Below are 20,610 nucleotides of genomic sequence, written 5' to 3'. Positions count from 1 at the left end.
CAATCTTCATTAAATATCACGGTTGACCCGCAACTTTTTTATTTTGTCCCACTGTGTATGTGAGTTTGACCCCCCTGATATACAGGCTGAGGACCCCGGCCCTCCTTATAAGATGGGCTTTGCTTTTCTTGGTCACCTGATCCCCTCTCAGTACCATAAAGAAACATTGACCCCACAAAGCTAACAGGGACAGATCAATGGAAATATCTGAACGGAGGATGGGCAGCCCCAGCATTCACTATTGCCCCCTCACTGCCCCCCGTATCTTCTTTTAGCCCCGACCGGGGAGGATGGAGCGGACCTGCACTCATCTTCTTATCTCATCTGTTTTTCACTTAGTTCTTCCCACCAAAGTAACAATCCTGGGGTCATCCAGCGGCCCGGAGAACACCACCCTGTCCTTCTCCTGCTTCACCGCCTCCAGCAATCCCCCCGTCTACATCCGCTGGTGGCTGGGGGCCGCAGAGCTGGAGAACACTGCGGTCACCATAACCGATGTGAGTAATAATATCTATCTATCTATCCATCTATCTATCTATCTATCTATCTCCTATCTATCTATCTATCTATCTATCTATCTATCTATCTATCTATCTATCTCCTATCTATCTCCTATCTATCTCCTATCTATCTCCTATCTATCTATCTATCTATCTATCTTCTATCTCCTATCTATCTATCTATCTATCTATCTATCTATCTATCTCCTATCTATCTATCTATCTATCTATCTATCTATCTATCTATCTCCTATCTATCTATCTATCTATCTATCTATCTATCTATCTATCTCCTATCTATCTATCTATCTATCTCCTATCTATCTATCTCCTATCTATCTATCTCCTATCTATCTATCTCCTATCTATCTATCTCCTATCTATCTATCTCCTATCTATCTATCTATCTATCTATCTCCTATCTATCTATCTATCTATCTATCTATCTATCTATCTATCTATCTCCTATCTATCTATCTATCTATCTATCTCCTATCTATCTATCTATCTATCTATCTATCTATCTATCTATCTCCTATCTATCTATCTATCTATCTCCTATCTATCTATCTATCTATCTATCTATCTATCCTATCTATCTCCTATCTATCTATCTATCTATCTATCTATCTATCTATCTATCTATCTATCTCCTATCTATCTATCTATCTATCTATCTATCTATCTATCTCCTATCTATCTATCTCCTATCTATCTATCTCCTATCTATCTATCTATCTCCTATCTATCTATCTCCTATCTATCTATCTATCTATCTCCTATCCATCTCCTATCTATCTATCTCCTATCTATCTATCTATCTATCTATCTATCTATCTATCTATCTATCTCCTATCTATCTATCTATCTATCTATCTATCTATCTATCTATCTCCTATCTATCTATCTATCTCCTATCTATCTATCTATCTATCTATCTATCTATCTATCTATCTATCTCCTATCTATCTATCTATCTATCTATCTATCTCCTATCTATCTATCTATCTCCTATCTATCTATCTATCTATCTATCTATCTATCTATCTATCTCCTATCTATCTATCTCCTATCTATCTCCTATCTATCTATCTATCTATCTATCTATCTATCTATCTATCTAGCTCCTATCTATCTATCTATCTATCTATCTATCTATCTATCTATCTATCTATCTACTATCTATCTATCTATCTATCTATCTATCTCCTATCTATCTATCTATCTCCTATCTATCTATCTATCTATCTATCTATCTATCTATCTATCTATCTATCTATCTCCTATCTATCTATCTCCTATCTCCTATCTATCTATCTATCTATCTATCTCCTATCTATCTATCTCCTATCTATCTATCTATCTATCTATCTATCTATCTATCTCCTATCCATCTCCTATCTATCTATCTCCTATCTATCTATCTATCTATCTCCTATCTATCTATCTATCTATCTATCTATCTCCTATCTATCTATCTATCTATCTATCTATCTATCTCCTATCTATCTATCTATCTATCTATCTATCTATCTATCTCCTATCTATCTATCTATCTATCTATCTCCTATCTATCTATCTATCTATCTATCTATCTATCTATCTATCTCCTATCTATCTATCTATCTCCTATCTATCTATCTATCTATCTATCTATCTAGCTCCTATCTATCTATCTATCTATCTATCTATCTATCTATCTATCTATCTCCTATCTATCTATCTATCTATCTCCTATCTATCTATCTATCTATCTATCTATCTCCTATCTATCTATCTATCTCCTATCTATCTATCTATCTCCTATCTATCTATCTATCTTCTATCTATCTATCTATCTATCTATCTATCTATCTATCTATCTATCTCCTATCTATCTATCTCCTATCTATCTAGCTCCTATCTATCTATCTATCTATCTATCTATCTCGGGTGTTACTATTGGTTACACACTTCATAAAAGTCTGTACTTATTGTATAGAAGGTGTGATGAAATAGTGATAAAGCCACTAGATGTCACTGTAGTATATATGTGTACTCAGATGTAGTGTGTAAAGGGTTATTGTCTGTCTGTTTGTATGTCACATGGATCTATGAACCAATGGGAATCTTCTCTGCTTCTCTCCTATCATCTCTCTCTTTATTTCTTCTGTTGCGCTCTTCACCCACTCACAGTGCACCTTAGATGCGCTGGGGAAGGAAGTCACATGGGTAGAGGAGGTGCATAGCTCTTTCGTGTTGGACATTGTAGAGGAAGGATGCAATCTAGATAGCTCTCTACAGTGGTCCTCTCTGGACCCTGGCCCTCTGCCAGGTCCCACTACTCTCAGGAGTTCAGTCTTAGTCAGAGCCCCGTATGGGCAGGGAGCAAGATAAGACGCAGCTTACAGTTTTCTTCTCAGTAACGCTACATAACAGTTTGCAGTGTTAAACCCTCACAGGAGAGGACAGAGACAACCTCAACCCAGGCCATGGAGAGTCACAGAGCAGGACAGTATCCACAGACAGCAGTAAGCTAAGAACTGATCCGAATAGAGCAAAGTTGCTAAGAGCCTAGGAACTCTGTTTTGCAGCGTGGGTGTCAGCAGGGAACCCTCAGCATTCTGCTCATCCCAGGTAACAAGCTCTGGGGCCTTGTGTCACCTTCATAGGACGGGTCACCCAACACTGTGGGACATTAGGTGGTGCAAAGACCCAAAGGTCAATACACGGACACAAGTATACTCTTCTTCTTCTAAGTATTCTCCTACCTCATCCTCCAACATCCCGGCAGAGCACAGTACTACTTGGGTGGGGACTCTCACGACATCCTCCTCTCTGCTCCTCTGCCTTTTTGTATCTCTCACCACGCTACTCAGTCAGCACGACTGTACTCCTCACTGTATCCCGATCACAGATCTGGTTGCTGTATTGTCAAGTGTCTTATCAAGTGATCTATCAAGTGTATCGCACCCTGTCAGGGAAAGCTGTATAACCTGCTGCACACAAGGACTTTCCAAGTAAAAACAAGATTATTTAAAAGCAGGTGTGCCACCATACTTGTGTGCCCAACCGGCACTGGCATGACAACATAACACTCCACGTCCGGCTGTATCTCAACCAACCACCACTGGAGTGGCGACCAGTCGTAGTCTCTGGTATATGGTCAGTCTGTACTCTGTAGGCTCTGGTATATGGTCAGTCTGTACTCTGTAGGCTCTGGTATATGGTCAGTCTGTACTCTGTAGGCTCTGGTATATGGGGCCAGTCTGTACTCTGTAGCCTCTGGTATATGGTCAGTCTGTACTCTGTAGTCTCTGGTATATGGTCAGTCTGTACTCTGTAGTCTCTGGTATATGGTCAGTCTGTACTCTGTAGGCTCTGGTATATGGGGCCAGTCTGTACTCTGTAGCCTCTGGTATATGGTCAGTCTGTACTCTGTAGTCTCTGGTATATGGTCAGTCTGTACTCTGTAGTCTCTGGTATATGGTCAGTCTGTATTCTGTAGTCTCTGGTATATGGTCAGTCTGTACTCTGTAGTCTCTGGTATATGGTCAGTCTGTACTCCCTCTGTAGTCTCTGGTATATGGTCAGTCTGTACTCTGTAGTCTCTGGTATATGGTCAGTCTGTACTCTGTAGTCTCTGGTATATGGTCAGTCTGTACTCTGTAGTCTCTGGTATATGGTCAGTCTGTACTCCCTCTGTAGTCTCTGGTATATGGTCAGTCTGTACTCCCTCTGTAGTCTCTGGTATATGGTCAGTCTGTACTCCCTCTGTAGTCTCTGGTATATGGGGTCAGTCTGTACTCCCTCTGTAGTCTCTGGTATATGGGGTCAGTCTGTACTCCCTCTGTAGTCTCTGGTATATGGTCAGTCTGTACTCCCTCTGTAGTCTCTGGTATATGGTCAGTCTGTACTCTGTAGTCTCTGGTATATGGTCAGTCTGTACACTGTAGGCTCTGGTATATGGTCAGTCTGTACTCTGTAGTCTCTGGTATATGGCCAGTCTGTACTCTGTAGCCTCTGGTATATGGTCAGTCTGTATTCTGTAGGCTCTGGTATGTGGTCAGTCTGTACTCTGTAGTCTCTGGTATATGGGGCCAGTCTGTACTCCCTCTGTAGTCTCTGGTATATGGTCAGTCTATACTCCCTCTGTAGTCTCTGGTATATGGTCAGTCTATACTCCCTCTGTAGTCTCTGGTATATGGGGTCAGTCTGTACTCCCTCTGTAGTCTCTGGTATATGGGGTCAGTCTATACTCCCTCTGTAGTCTCTGGTATATGGTCAGTCTGTACTCCCTCTGTAGTCTCTGGTATATGGGGCCAGTCTGTACTCCCTCTGTAGTCTCTGGTATATGGTCAGTCTGTACTCCCTCTGTAGTCTCTGGTATATGGGGTCAGTCTATACTCCCTCTGTAGTCTCTGGTATATGGGGCCAGTCTGTACTCCCTCTGTAGTCTCTGGTATATGGGGCCAGTCTATACTCCCTCTGTAGTCTCTGGTATATGGGGTCAGTCTGTACTCCCTCTGTAGTCTCTGGTATATGGGGCCAGTCTGTACTCCCTCTGTAGTCTCTGGTATATGGGGTCAGTCTGTACTCCCTCTGTAGTCTCTGGTATATGGGGTCAGTCTATACTCCCTCTGTAGTCTCTGGTATATGGTCAGTCTGTACTCCCTCTGTAGTCTCTGGTATATGGGGCCAGTCTGTACTCCCTCTGTAGTCTCTGGTATATGGTCAGTCTGTACTCCCTCTGTAGTCTCTGGTATATGGGGTCAGTCTGTACTCCCTCTGTAGTCTCTGGTATATGGGGTCAGTCTATACTCCCTCTGTAGTCTCTATCTAGCTCCTATCTATCTATCTATCTATCTATCTATCTATCTATCTATCTATCTCCTATCTATCTATCTATCTATCTATCTATCTATCTATCTATCTCCTATCTATCTATCTATCTCCTATCTATCTATCTATCTATCTATCTATCTATCTATCTATCTATCTATCTATCTATCTATCTATCTCCTATCTATCTATCTCCTATCTCCTATCTATCTATCTATCTATCTATCTCCTATCTATCTATCTCCTATCTATCTATCTATCTATCTATCTATCTCCTATCCATCTCCTATCTATCTATCTCCTATCTATCTATCTATCTATCTCCTATCTATCTATCTATCTATCTATCTCCTATCTATCTATCTATCTATCTATCTATCTCCTATCTATCTATCTATCTATCTATCTATCTATCTATCTATCTATCTCCTATCTATCTATCTATCTATCTATCTATCTCCTATCTATCTATCTATCTATCTATCTATCTATCTCCTATCTATCTATCTATCTCCTATCTATCTATCTATCTATCTATCTAGCTCCTATCTATCTATCTATCTATCTATCTATCTCCTATCTATCTATCTATCTATCTCCTATCTATCTATCTATCTATCTATCTATCTCCTATCTATCTATCTATCTCCTATCTATCTATCTATCTCCTATCTATCTATCTATCTCCTATCTATCTATCTATCTATCTATCTATCTATCTATCTATCTATCTATCTCCTATCTATCTATCTCCTATCTATCTATCTCCTATCTATCTAGCTCCTATCTATCTATCTATCTATCTATCTATCTCGGGTGTTACTATTGGTTACACACTTCATAAAAGTCTGTACTTATTGTATAGAAGGTGTGATGAAATAGTGATAAAGCCACTAGATGTCACTGTAGTATATATGTGTACTCAGATGTAGTGTGTAAAGGGTTATTGTCTGTCTGTTTGTATGTCACATGGATCTATGAACCAATGGGAATCTTCTCTGCTTCTCTCCTATCATCTCTCTCTTTATTTCTTCTGTTGCGCTCTTCACCCACTCACAGTGCACCTTAGATGCGCTGGGGAAGGAAGTCACATGGGTAGAGGAGGTGCATAGCTCTTTCGTGTTGGACATTGTAGAGGAAGGATGCAATCTAGATAGCTCTCTACAGTGGTCCTCTCTGGACCCTGGCCCTCTGCCAGGTCCCACTACTCTCAGGAGTTCAGTCTTAGTCAGAGCCCCGTATGGGCAGGGAGCAAGATAAGACGCAGCTTACAGTTTTCTTCTCAGTAACGCTACATAACAGTTTGCAGTGTTAAACCCTCACAGGAGAGGACAGAGACAACCTCAACCCAGGCCATGGAGAGTCACAGAGCAGGACAGTATCCACAGACAGCAGTAAGCTAAGAACTGATCCGAATAGAGCAAAGTTGCTAAGAGCCTAGGAACTCTGTTTTGCAGCGTGGGTGTCAGCAGGGAACCCTCAGCATTCTGCTCATCCCAGGTAACAAGCTCTGGGGCCTTGTGTCACCTTCATAGGACGGGTCACCCAACACTGTGGGACATTAGGTGGTGCAAAGACCCAAAGGTCAATACACGGACACAAGTATACTCTTCTTCTTCTAAGTATTCTCCTACCTCATCCTCCAACATCCCGGCAGAGCACAGTACTACTTGGGTGGGGACTCTCACGACATCCTCCTCTCTGCTCCTCTGCCTTTTTGTATCTCTCACCACGCTACTCAGTCAGCACGACTGTACTCCTCACTGTATCCCGATCACAGATCTGGTTGCTGTATTGTCAAGTGTCTTATCAAGTGATCTATCAAGTGTATCGCACCCTGTCAGGGGAAAGCTGTATAACCTGCTGCACACAAGTACTTTCCAAGTAAAAACAAGATTATTTAAAAGCAGGTGTGCCACCATACTTGTGTGCCCAACCGGCACTGGCATGACAACATAACACTCCACGTCCGGCTGTATCTCAACCAACCACCACTGGAGTGGCGACCAGTCGTAGTCTCTGGTATATGGTCAGTCTGTACTCTGTAGGCTCTGGTATATGGTCAGTCTGTACTCTGTAGGCTCTGGTATATGGTCAGTCTGTACTCTGTAGGCTCTGGTATATGGGGCCAGTCTGTACTCTGTAGCCTCTGGTATATGGTCAGTCTGTACTCTGTAGTCTCTGGTATATGGTCAGTCTGTATTCTGTAGTCTCTGGTATATGGTCAGTCTGTACTCTGTAGGCTCTGGTATATGGGGCCAGTCTGTACTCTGTAGCCTCTGGTATATGGTCAGTCTGTACTCTGTAGTCTCTGGTATATGGTCAGTCTGTACTCTGTAGTCTCTGGTATATGGTCAGTCTGTATTCTGTAGTCTCTGGTATATGGTCAGTCTGTACTCTGTAGTCTCTGGTATATGGTCAGTCTGTACTCCCTCTGTAGTCTCTGGTATATGGTCAGTCTGTACTCCCTCTGTAGTCTCTGGTATATGGTCAGTCTGTACTCTGTAGTCTCTGGTATATGGTCAGTCTGTACTCTGTAGTCTCTGGTATATGGTCAGTCTGTACTCTGTAGTCTCTGGTATATGGTCAGTCTGTATTCTGTAGTCTCTGGTATATGGTCAGTCTGTACTCTGTAGTCTCTGGTATATGGTCAGTCTGTACTCCCTCTGTAGCCTCTGGTATATGGTCAGTCTGTATTCTGTAGTCTCTGGTATATGGTCAGTCTGTACTCTGTAGTCTCTGGTATATGGTCAGTCTGTACTCTGTAGTCTCTGGTATATGGTCAGTCTGTACTCCCTCTGTAGTCTCTGGTATATGGTCAGTCTGTACTCCCTCTGTAGTCTCTGGTATATGGTCAGTCTGTACTCCCTCTGTAGTCTCTGGTATATGGTCAGTCTGTACTCTGTAGGCTCTGGTATATGGTCAGTCTGTACACTGTAGGCTCTGGTATATGGTCAGTCTGTACTCTGTAGTCTCTGGTATATGGCCAGTCTGTACTCTGTAGCCTCTGGTATATGGTCAGTCTGTATTCTGTAGGCTCTGGTATGTGGTCAGTCTGTACTCTGTAGTCTCTGGTATATGGGGCCAGTCTGTACTCCCTCTGTAGTCTCTGGTATATGGTCAGTCTATACTCCCTCTGTAGTCTCTGGTATATGGTCAGTCTATACTCCCTCTGTAGTCTCTGGTATATGGGGTCAGTCTGTACTCCCTCTGTAGTCTCTGGTATATGGTCAGTCTGTACTCCCTCTGTAGTCTCTGGTATATGGTCAGTCTGTACTCTGTAGTCTCTGGTATATGGGGCCAGTCTGTACTCCCTCTGTAGTCTCTGGTATATGGGGTCAGTCTGTACTCCCTCTGTAGTCTCTGGTATATGGGGTCAGTCTATACTCCCTCTGTAGTCTCTGGTATATGGTCAGTCTGTACTCCCTCTGTAGTCTCTGGTATATGGGGCCAGTCTGTACTCCCTCTGTAGTCTCTGGTATATGGTCAGTCTGTACTCCCTCTGTAGTCTCTGGTATATGGGGTCAGTCTGTACTCCCTCTGTAGTCTCTGGTATATGGGGCCAGTCTGTACTCCCTCTGTAGTCTCTGGTATATGGGGCCAGTCTATACTCCCTCTGTAGTCTCTGGTATATGGGGTCAGTCTGTACTCCCTCTGTAGTCTCTGGTATATGGGGCCAGTCTATACTCCCTCTGTAGTCTCTGGTATATGGTCAGTCTGTACTCCCTCTGTAGTCTCTGGTATATGGGGCCAGTCTGTACTCTGTAGGCTCTGGTATATGGTCAGCCTGTACTCTGTAGCCTCTGGTATATGGTCAGTCTATACTCCCTCTGTAGTCTCTGGTATATGGTCAGTCTATACTCCCTCTGTAGTCTCTGGTATATGGTCAGTCTGTACTCCCTCTGTAGTCTCTGGTATATGGCCAGTCTATACTCCCTCTGTAGTCTCTGGTATATGGTCAGTCTGTACTCCCTCTGTAGTCTCTGGTATATGGTCAGTCTGTACTCTGTAGCCTCTGGTATATGGTCAGTCTGTACTTTGTAGCCTCTGGTATATGATCAGTCTGTATTCTGTAGTCTCTGGTATATGGTCAGTCTATACTCCCTCTGTAGTCTCTGGTATATGGTCAGTCTGTACTCCCTCTGTAGTCTCTGGTATATGGTCAGTCTATACTCCCTCTGTAGTCTCTGGTATATGGGGTCAGTCTGTACTCCCTCTGTAGTCTCTGGTATATGGTCAGTCTGTACTCCCTCTGTAGTCTCTGGTATATGGGGCCAGTCTGTACTCCCTCTGTAGTCTCTGGTATATGGTCAGTCTGTACTCTGTAGTCTCTGGTATATGGTCAGTCTGTACTCCCTCTGTAGTCTCTGGTATATGGTCAGTCTGTACTCCCTCTGTAGTCTCTGGTATATGGGGCCAGTCTATACTCCCTCTGTAGTCTCTGGTATATGGTCAGTCTGTACTCCCTCTGTAGTCTCTGGTATATGGTCAGTCTATACTCCCTCTGTAGTCTCTGGTATATGGTCAGTCTGTACTCCCTCTGTAGTCTCTGGTATATGGGGCCAGTCTGTACTCCCTCTGTAGTCTCTGGTATATGGTCAGTCTGTACTCCCTCTGTAGTCTCTGGTATATGGTCAGTCTGTACTCTGTAGTCTCTGGTATATGGGCAGTCTGTACTCTGTAGTCTCTGGTATATGTAAATACAGAATGAGAGGGAAAGTGCCTAAAACGTAACTTTTAATTCTGATGATTAATAAACACCAATAAATAGTGAACCCATCACCTAGTTACAAGTTTATAAAAATCGGTTGAAAAAGTCGCCCATCCGGAATGCGGACTTCAACCACAGTAATATGTAGATCAATTATGTGGAGGCTAGATATGCTCCAGCTATAGTGCATTAGCGTTGTATCCTCCCAACGCGTTTCTGCCACTGGTTATTGCGGCGTCATCAGGGGAGTATATTCGCGCCAATACCGCAGTGGTGGAGATTAGCGCTTATAATTCAAAGTACAAGCATACCCAAAGATTGGGGTCAATAGTTATGTATAAGTTATACACCTATATACATGCAGGGTATGCAAGTGACGGGCTATCAAGTGTGCATGAGATCATGCTGTTGCCGCTCAGCGGTTACTCACTGGCCCTTGTCTAAGACCAAAACGGGGTGCGGTACACGGGAAGCACTGCAATAAAAACAACAAACGATTACACCTCTGAATCTAAGGTGATTGTTATATAGAAAGGAAAATATCCCTGGTGGGTTACTCACTGTGTGCTCCCGGACCCCTGGGTGACTGTATCTAATGGCTGCAGTGGCAGCTCTACAGCAATGACCTAGGTTGTGAAAACATGCCCATTCAGTAACAATGCTCACAAACCGAGGGTATGCTATCACCTACGGTACAGTTTCTACTCACTGATTTCCCCGTGCGGTCTCCGGATACAGAAGTAAGTCAGCGTCTGCTTTGGCAGCGAGCTGACTGAGCATGCCGGCGCTGGCTTAAGATGCCGCGTCCGGCCCACACCATGGCGTCAGAGGCGCGCGCCTCCGGATGGGAACGCCCCCCCCGCGCGCGTCGCGTGACAAGGACGCGTCACTGATTGGGCGGGGGGTCAATCCATCCCGCTCTGGTGAGGGAACGCCTCCGCACGATCACGTGACTAAAGCAGCCACATTCTCGCTGCGGGACGCCCCCTCCCTGGCAGTTCCCACGTGATGCTCAGTGAGAGTGTCAGGTGAGCGGTGGGGCGCCGCTGTCCAGGTTCTGAACCAGGTGCTATGCTGCGTCAGGTTCATTGGAACCCCGCGCAGCACCGTGTTACTGGCTATGTAGATATAAAACTGGTATGTATAAAAAGACATTTCCCGGACCTAGATGTAATTTGCGGGGCAAAGGAGAATACTAAATGATGTGGTTCCATCCCTAACATAAAAATAGATGTCCAGTGTGGCTATCCCCATCTAGGCACATATGTATATCAATGTGAAAATTAGGGATAGGGATAGATGTCCAGTGTGACTGTCCAGTTATATCATGGCATCTATGTATGTTAATGTGGAAATAAGGAGAACAAAGGGGACTGAAAGGTGGGGGGGGGGGGGGGGGGGGGGGAAGGGGGGGGGGGGGAAAGGGGGGGAGGGAGGGAGGGAAAGGAGGATCAACAGGGAGGGGGAAGGGGGGGGGGGGGAGGGGAGAGAAGGGGAGGGGGAGGGCGAGATAACAAAAATGGGGGTGGGGTTTGGGTTTGGCGACGGGTCCTTCCAGTGGAGCCAAGTCACCACAGGTCCTCAATCTTTCCTCTCTATTGGTTTCTCCTGAACAGACCCATGTCCTCACTCGCGGTCTGTCCTTTGTGCCCACATTTAGATATGATCCATTCATTTGGACGAAGGATCTACATCTCTTCGCACGAAAACTGAAGTGGCACAAATTCCACAAAATTAGAGATAGACGCGAGTGTCAAGAACTGGGGGTATCAATAGATGAGCTACCGGCAGTCCGTGACCTTTCCTCCCTTTTAGACACCAATATTAGATCTAGAGGAGAAGGTCCTCATACTAATTGTAAACCCAAGAATACGCTGTTTCCCCCCCTAGGTGAAATCTCCTGCATAGAGGTATTCGTGGATCTGGTTTCGAGAGAATTAAGGAGTCTTCCTCCATCAGACCCACGGAATAACCTCTCTAGACCTGAAAGGGAAGCCCTCAGGAGTCTGCAGAATAACACCAATATAGTGATTAAGCAGGCTGATAAGGGGGGAAACATCGTAATAATGGATAGGGAACAATATGTTGGCATGTGTTTAAAATTGTTAGACGACAAAGATACTTATGAGATACTCCAGCAAAACCCTACTGAGATGTATAAAAAGGAGTTGTTGGACATCTTGCAAATAGCAAAAAATGACCGCATCATTGATGAGAACGAATTCAAATTTTTGGCTCCGAGGGCCCCAGTGATGCCAACGTTCTACTCCCTGCCCAAAGTACATAAGGGGACTAATCCCCTTAAAGGAAGACCGATAGTATCGGGCATAGGGAGTATCTCACAGAACGTTGGCATCTATGTGGACAAGGTCCTAAGAGAGTTCGTGCACTCTCTACCCTCCTACACGAGGGACACGATGGATCTGTTACAAAAAATAGAGGGTCTCACTATTGACGGTAACACGCTGTTGGCCAGTATCGATGTGGAGGCCCTATACTCCTCGATTCCACATGAGGTGGGCCTGAGAGCTGTGGAGTCTTTCCTTTCCACTAGAGGCAATCAATTTAGGGCACACAATATTTTGATCCTCAGGTTACTGGAATTCACATTGACAAGAAATTATTTTACATTTGGGAGTAAGATATACCACCAGCTCAGGGGCACCGCTATGGGGAGCCCTTGTGCCCCCACATATGCAAACTTGCTCCTGGGCTGGTGGGAGGTCACCATAGCCTTCTCAGATGAGAGGGAAATACTGGGCAGTAAGGTTCTACAGTGGTCTCGATACATAGACGACATATTCATTCTGTGGGAGGGCACTCCCTCAGAATTCAAAGAATATGTCGATCTATTAAACATCAATCGCATAGGTCTTCACTTCACGTTTGAAGCGAACCCAAATAGTTTGCCTTTCTTGGATGTTAGGGTCACCAGAGGCGCCTCGGGGGGACTGGAGACAACCATCTTCAGAAAGGACACGGCGACTAATGGCCTTCTGAGGTGGGAGAGTTGCCACCCAGCCCCCCTAAAGCGAGGTATTCCCAAGGGGCAATACCTGCGTCTGAAAAGAAATTGCTCCAATGAGGAGGATTTTAGGAGGCAGGCTAACGACTTGCGTATGAGATTTCGTGAACGTGGCTATCCTGACTACATCCTCAGGACCGCCTACAATGAGGCATGTAAAAAGTCCAGGTCAGATTTGTTGGTTCCTAGGACCTTAGACAACATGAACGGGACCATCCGGATGATAGGTACATATGATGGTGGAGCAGCCAGGGTGAAAGAAATTGTCCAGAGACATTGGAACATCCTTAAGATGGATCCTGACCTACAGGATGCGGTAGGAGAAGGCCCCCAAATTACTTACCGTAGGGGCCGTAGTATCGGCGATTTGGTGACACATAGTCACCTATCACCAGAACCACAGTCACGTACCTGGTTGGATGCTAGGAGCACTATAGGTTGCTATAAATGTGGACACTGTAAGGCATGTGCAAACGTCATGAAAACAACCACATTTAGTAGCAACAGAACTAATCAGACATACAAGATTAAACAGTTCATAAATTGCAGCTCCAAGGGAGTCATTTATCTGGTGACCTGTCCGTGCAGAGCCCAATATGTAGGCAAAACTCTCAGGGAGCTACGAAAAAGGGTGTTGGAACACTTGGGGGACATTCGTAACCATAGGGACACCCCATTGGCACAACATGTGAATTCATGCCAAGTAGGGAATATTGGACAACTCATGTTCATAGGGGTGGAGTTATTGCAGAGGTCAGCACGGGGAGGGGACACAGACAGGACTCTCCTGCAAAAAGAATGTAGATGGATCTATACCCTTCATACGATGGCACCAGAAGGGATTAATGAACATCAGAACTACTCCTGTTTCATTTAGACTCGTCCAAGCCCCCCGCACATTCCGCTCTCCTCTTTTCTTCCTCCTCTGACCTTTTCATACCACCTCCCCCTCCATCTCTCCTCTCCCTCCCCTATATTGTAATAACACCTATCTCACTTGTCTACACCAGCCCAATTGTACAATCCATACCTCCCTGGGCTGGTTGGATCTCTGATGGCTCACCTTAGGCAGACAGGGAGGGTCTTAGTAGACCAGTAAGTTAGGTCCATCAGATAGTTAGGTGACTTAATAGGGTTGTTCTAGTCTAGGTTCCCGAGTGGGACCGCCCTTTTTAGGGCGGCCACCCCACCTAGGAATAGGGCCTAAATCAGCATTCTATAGGGCAAGTTTAGACCCGATGCTATGTGATGCAAAGTTTGTTAACCGCTACATGGTTTTTGTCACGCTCTTGCGGTTATATCCTGACCCTTATTTTATTAACTTGTTCCCATATCCGACCTTACTATCGCCAAACCCAAACCCCACCCCCATTTTTGTTATCTCGCCCTCCCCCTCCCCTTCTCCCTCCCCCCCCCCCTTCCCCCCTCCCTGTTGATCCTCCTTTCCCTCCCTCCCTCCCCCCCCTTTCCCCCCCCCCCCCCCCCTTTCCCCCCCCCCCCCCCCCCCCCCCACCTTTCAGTCCCCTTTGTTCTCCTTATTTCCACATTAACATACATAGATGCCATGATATAACTGGACAGTCACACTGGACATCTATCCCTATCCCTAATTTTCACATTGATATACATATGTGCCTAGATGGGGATAGCCACACTGGACATCTATTTTTATGTTAGGGATGGAACCACATCATTTAGTATTCTCCTTTGCCCCGCAATTTACATCTAGGTCCGGGAAATGTCTTTTTATACATACCAGTTTTATATCTACATAGCCAGTAACACGGTGCTGCGCGGGGTTCCAATGAACCTGACGCAGCATAGCACCTGGTTCAGAACCTGGACAGCGGCGCCCCACCGCTCACCTGACACTCTCACTGAGCATCACGTGGGAACTGCCAGGGAGGGGGCGTCCCGCAGCGAGAATGTGGCTGCTTTAGTCACGTGATCGTGCGGAGGCGTTCCCTCACCAGAGCGGGATGGATTGACCCCCGCCCAATCAGTGACGCGTCCTTGTCACGCGACGCGCGCGGGGGGGGCGTTCCCATCCGGAGGCGCGCGCCTCTGACGCCATGGTGTGGGCCGGACGCGGCATCTTAAGCCAGCGCCGGCATGCTCAGTCAGCTCGCTGCCAAAGCAGACGCTGACTTACTTCTGTATCCGGAGACCGCACGGGGAAATCAGTGAGTAGAAACTGTACCGTAGGTGATAGCATACCCCTCGGTTTGTGAGCATTGTTACTGAATGGGCATGTTTTCACAACCTAGGTCATTGCTGTAGAGCTGCCACTGCAGCCATTAGATACAGTCACCCAGGGGTCCGGGAGCACACAGTGAGTAACCCACCAGGGATATTTTCCTTTCTATATAACAATCACCTTAGATTCAGAGGTGTAATCGTTTGTTGTTTTATTGCAGTGCTTCCCGTGTACCGCACCCCGTTTTGGTCTAGACAAGGGCCAGTGAGTAACGCTGAGCGGCAACAGCATGATCTCATGCACACTGATAGCCCGTCACTTGCATACCCTGCATGTATATAGGTGTATAACTTATACATAACTATTGACCCCAATCTTTGGGTATGCTTGTACTTTGAATTATAAGCGCTAATCTCCACCACTGCGGTATTGGCGCGAATATACTCCCCTGATGACGCCGCAATAACCAGTGGCAGAAACGCGTTGGGAGGATACAACGCTAATGCACTATAGCTGGAGCATATCTAGCCTCCACATAATTGATCTACATATTACTGTGGTTGAAGTCCGCATTCCGGATGGGCGACTTTTTCAACCGATTTTTATAAACTTGTAACTAGGTGATGGGTTCACTATTTATTGGTGTTTATTAATCATCAGAATTAAAAGTTACGTTTTAGGCACTTTCCCTCTCATTCTGTATTTACTTTTTATGCAGGGACTTTGATATAGGGACAAACACCCAATTTGTTTGATAGCTCATGTCTCTGGTATATGGTCAGTCTGTACTCCCTCTGTAGTCTCTGGTATATGGGGCCAGTCTGTACTCCCTCTGTAGTCTCTGGTATATGGTCAGTCTGTACTCTGTAGGCTCTGGTATATGGTCAGCCTGTACTCTGTAGCCTCTGGTATATGGTCAGTTTCTGGGATTCTCTGATGTCGTTCCTCCAGACGCTGATGTAATCCTCCTTCCTCTAGTCTATTGTCTTCTGGATTTGGCTTTTTGTAATGATGTGCTGGTTGGCGGCTTGGTCAGGTTGGGTTTGATGTGGTGCTGGTTGGCGGCTTGGTCAGGTTGGGTTTGATGTGGTGCTGGTTGGCGGCTTGGTCAGGTTGGGTTTGATGTGGTGCTGGTTGGCGGCTTGGTCAGGTTGGGTTCGATGTGGTGCTGGTTGGCGGCTTGGTCAGGTTGGGTTTGATGTGGTGCTGGTTGGCGGCTTGGTCAGGTTGGGTTTGATGTGGTGCTGGTTGGCGGCTTGGTCAGGTTGGGTTTGATGTGGTGCTGGTTGGCGGCTTGGTTGGGTTGGATGTGCTGGTTGGCGGCTTGGTCAGGTTGGGTTTGATGTGGTGCTGGTTGGCGGCTTGGTCAGGTTGGGTTGGATGTGCCGGTTGGCGGCTTGATCAGGTTGGGTTTGATGTGGTGCTAGTTGGCGGCTTGGTCAGGTTGGGTTTGGGTGACTTGTTCCCGGGGGCTTTGTTTTCCTGGGGTTTCTTGATGCAGCAAGGCTTTGTGATGGTAGGAGCTGGGACGGCTGCTGTGTAGGTGGGCCCTGAATGATAGCGCCTTCTTGTGGACAGCAAAGTGTAGTGGGAACCTGCCCAGCTCTGCTCGACAGGCGCTGTTTGAAGTGCTCCGATGGACCTGGAGAAGGTATTTACAGAATTCTAGGTGGAAGACTTCTGTGGGTCCGGAGTCCCACTTTGACCAGTCTGGGTATATCTCGGGACTCCCCAGACTTCACTACCATACAGAATGATGGTGTAGAAAATTTTTCAGCCACACGGTCACTGGTGGTCTAAGATGGTAGAAGCGCCTTCTTATGGCATAGAAGGTTCGGCAGGCTTTGTCCTTCAGGATTTCTGTGGCTTGTTTAAAGCTCCCTGATTGGCTGATTTCTAGGCCCAGGTAAGTGTACCGGTCTGTTTCTGCGAGTGGGCGGTTGTTCAGCAGGAAGGTAGAATGCCCGGCTGGTTTCTGTTTTCTCCTCCGGAACACCATGACGTTGGTTTTCTTTGGGTTGATGGGCAGAGCCCACGTAGCGCTAAATTTCTCCAGGATGAGCAGCTGGTCTTGGAGACCTTTCTCTGTTGGTGAGAGGAGGAGAAGGTCGTCTGCATACAAGACAGGTGTCATGGAGGGTGAGGCCTGGTGCAGAGGTGGGTGAGGCCTGGTGCAGAGGAGGGTGAGGCCTGGTGCCGAGGAGGGTGAGGCCCGGTGCCGAGGAGGGTGAGGCCCGGTGCCGAGGAGGGTGAGGCCCGGTGCCGAGGAGGGTGAGGCCCGGTGCCGAGGAGGGTGAGGCCCGGTGCAGAGGAGGGTGAGGCCCGGTGCAGAGGAGGGTGAGGCCTGGTGCCGAGGAGGGTGAGGCCTGGTGCCGAGGAGGGTGAGGCCTGGTGCCGAGGAGGGTGAGGCCTGGTGCAGAGGAGGGTGAGGCCTGGTGCAGAGGAGGACTCCAGGGCTGCTGCCAGCTCATTGATCTAGATGTTAAAGAAACTAGGACTGAGGCTGCAGCCCTGTCTGACTCCTCGGCTCTGCTGGAAATAAGCCGTTCTCTTTCCATTCCCCCTCACGCTGCATCTGTTATCGGTGTACGAGCTTCTGATGATGTCGTATGTCTTCCCTCCTATTCCACTCTCCAGAAGTTTCAGGAATAGGCCCGGGTGCCACACTGAGTCAATGGCCTTTTTGAAGTCTACAAAACAGGCCTAGATCTTTCCGTGCTCTGTATCATGGACGTGGCTCTTCATGAGTTGTTGCAGGGTGAAGATGTGGTCGGTGGTGCGGTGATTTGGCATGAACCCTGCTTGGCTCTTGCTGAGAACGTCGTGTTCGGTGAGGAAGCTGAGGATCCTCTTATTTAGGACACTATTAAAGAGTTTCCCCAAGTTGCTGCTGACGCATATCCCTCTGTAGTTGGCCGGGTCGTACCTGTCTCCACTCTTGTGTATGGGGGTTATTAGGTCGTTGTTCCAGCTCTGGGGGAAGGAGCTGGCACTTAGCACAATGTTACAGAGCTTGGATATGGCTGTCAGAATTACTGGCGGGCTGTATTTTACCATTTCTGGGAGGATCCCATCTGGGCCGCTGGACTTTCTCCCCTTTATTGATGGGATCCTCTCTGTAATCTCCTGCACTGTGATCGGTGTATCTAGTGGGTCCTCTCTGTAATCTCCTGCACTGTGATCGGTGTATCTAGTGGGTCCTCTCTGTAATCTCCTGCACTGTGATCAGTGTATCTAGTGGGTCCTCTCTGTAATCTCCTGCACTGTGATTGGTGCATCAAGTGGGTTTTGGAAATCTTTGATCTTCTCCATGTCTTTTAGCTTTTTCTCGATCTCCTTTTGTTCTGGGCTTAGGTCTTCCTTTGGGATGTTTTTATACAGGTCACTGAAGTATTGGAGCCAGATACCTCCATTTTGGATGTGGAGGTTGTTATTACATTGTGGGCCCGTTTGGTTCCATAATTCCCAGAATGAGTTATCTTGAATGGCGTCTTGGAGTTGAAGGAGTTTGGTGGAGATGTGGCCTTGCTTTTTCCTTCTGAGGATGGCTTTGTATTGTTGCTGGAGGGTATAGTAGGCCTCCCTCAGCTCGGGGTGGTTTGGGTCGCGGTGTTTTTTATTTGAGGCGGTTCTTAGGGCCTTCCTTACAGTTTTACATTCCTTGTCCAACCAGCTGTTGGGATGTTGTCTTCTTGGCCTCTTGTTGTTGTTACATCTTTTCAGCTCGGCCATTTCTGCCATGGTATGGAGTATGTCTGTCAGGAGAATTTCTTTGTCTATCAACCACGGGACACGGATGATCTGAATTCAGGATAAGATTTATTACTTGTTAACAAGGGCACCCAGCTTCCACCAAGTGCAAGAAGTACAACGTCTCTTTGCATTATATACAGGAATATTTGCGGTTAAGACAGAAGTTACAGTTAAGACAAAGACAGAAGTGAACTTCCTGCCTAGAGGTACAGGGCGTTAAGCCTCCTGTCTAGAGGTGCAAAGAGCCGTCAACCAGGCATTTTAGCTTTATTTCCACACTCTGCACCTTTCACAATCTAACATCTCTTTAAAGTTCAACACTTAACCCATTATATACCTCCTCAGTAACATAGTATACATGTCAATTGTGTATATTGCCTCTATAAGCTTCTCAATACTTAGGATTGGGCGCAATCACTTAAGTTTCATTAGCGCATAACTATTCTATGAATATATTTTAGTATGATTAACCTATCAAATATACTGGTTATAAGAAAATGAGTACAGATATAGAATTTATAGGTTTACTCCTTCTGGGTTCGGCTCATACATCTTATTATTGAAGCTGTGGAGCATCTCTCTGATTTCTGTTCTGTTGATGGTCTCTATGTATTTTGGGGCCGATATCTTTGACCATTTGAGGGTTGGGGGTAGGCTGTAGAGTCCGGTCTGTGGGGTCTCTGTGGGTGGCTTGTTTGTAGATTTGATGTATAAGAGCAGTTGATTGTGATCTGACAGGTGAGATTGGGGGGTGACTGTGAAGCCGCCAATATTTGTAGGATCCATGTCAGTGATGGCGTAGTCTACCACACTGCTGCCTACATGGGAGTTCATGCTGTGTCTTCCTAAGGAGTCTCCCTTTGTCCGGCCATTAAGAATACGGCGTTCCGAGGCTTCGACATTGGTTGAGCAGCTTTCTGCCGCTTTTATTGACTGTGCTGTCATAGCTGTTTCTTTCGGTCTGGATTGAGCCGTCACAGTCGCTGCCTGCTCCTAGTATGTAGATGTCAGGGCCGGGACAAGCAGTTTTGGTGCCCTAGGCAGAGAAAGCAAATGGCCACTGTTATCAGAATTGGCACGGTACAAACGGTGTAAAGCCCAGGAAGTGACCCCACACTGCACTACGAGCCCCAGTACATTCGGTAGTTATCTTATAACATTCCCAACACCATACAGTGATTACATATTGCCTCTGGACAAAACCGAAAGATATCTCTAATGATACCATTGAATAATACCGCCACACCATGACTACTATCACTACAACCCAGATAACAGAGCGCAGTTACATCGAGTTACTCACAGGTGGCGTCTTTTCTGATGAGTCTTTAACATTTCTCTTTGTCTCCATCCAGCCTGGGCCACCTTGAAGTCTTCTCCTGGCTGTGAATCCTCTCTCTAGAATCTGCCAGAGAAACATTTTAGGCTCCAGCACATACAACAGTTAGGTCCCCTGTCCCCCTATACAGTAGTTACACCCCTCTGTGCTACCATAGATTTAAGGTGTCCCTGTGCCCCCACTTAATAATTAGGTATGCTCTGTGCCCCAGTATAGTAGTAAGGTCCCTCTGTGCAGTCCCAATGTGTTATAGACCCCCTGTGT

General features: G+C 46.2%; 1 protein-coding gene across 1 annotated transcript in view; it reads left to right on the top strand.

The window, feature by feature from the left end:
• LOC138777292 (nephrin-like) overlaps positions 1-20,610 on the top strand; it is an 83,309-nt gene that overhangs the window by 22,420 nt on the left and 40,279 nt on the right. Inside the window, exon 10 of the mRNA XM_069956281.1 lies at positions 340-497. Coding sequence (XP_069812382.1) covers positions 340-497 — 158 coding nt within the window. The remainder of the gene's footprint in view (positions 1-339; positions 498-20,610) is intronic.

The sequence above is a fragment of the Dendropsophus ebraccatus genome, unplaced genomic scaffold (genome assembly GCF_027789765.1).
Source record: "Dendropsophus ebraccatus isolate aDenEbr1 unplaced genomic scaffold, aDenEbr1.pat pat_scaffold_556_ctg1, whole genome shotgun sequence".
Classification (NCBI taxonomy): Eukaryota; Metazoa; Chordata; class Amphibia; order Anura; family Hylidae; genus Dendropsophus; species Dendropsophus ebraccatus.
The sequence above is the reverse complement of the archived record's forward strand: the minus strand, read 5'-3'. Positions and strand labels throughout refer to the sequence as shown.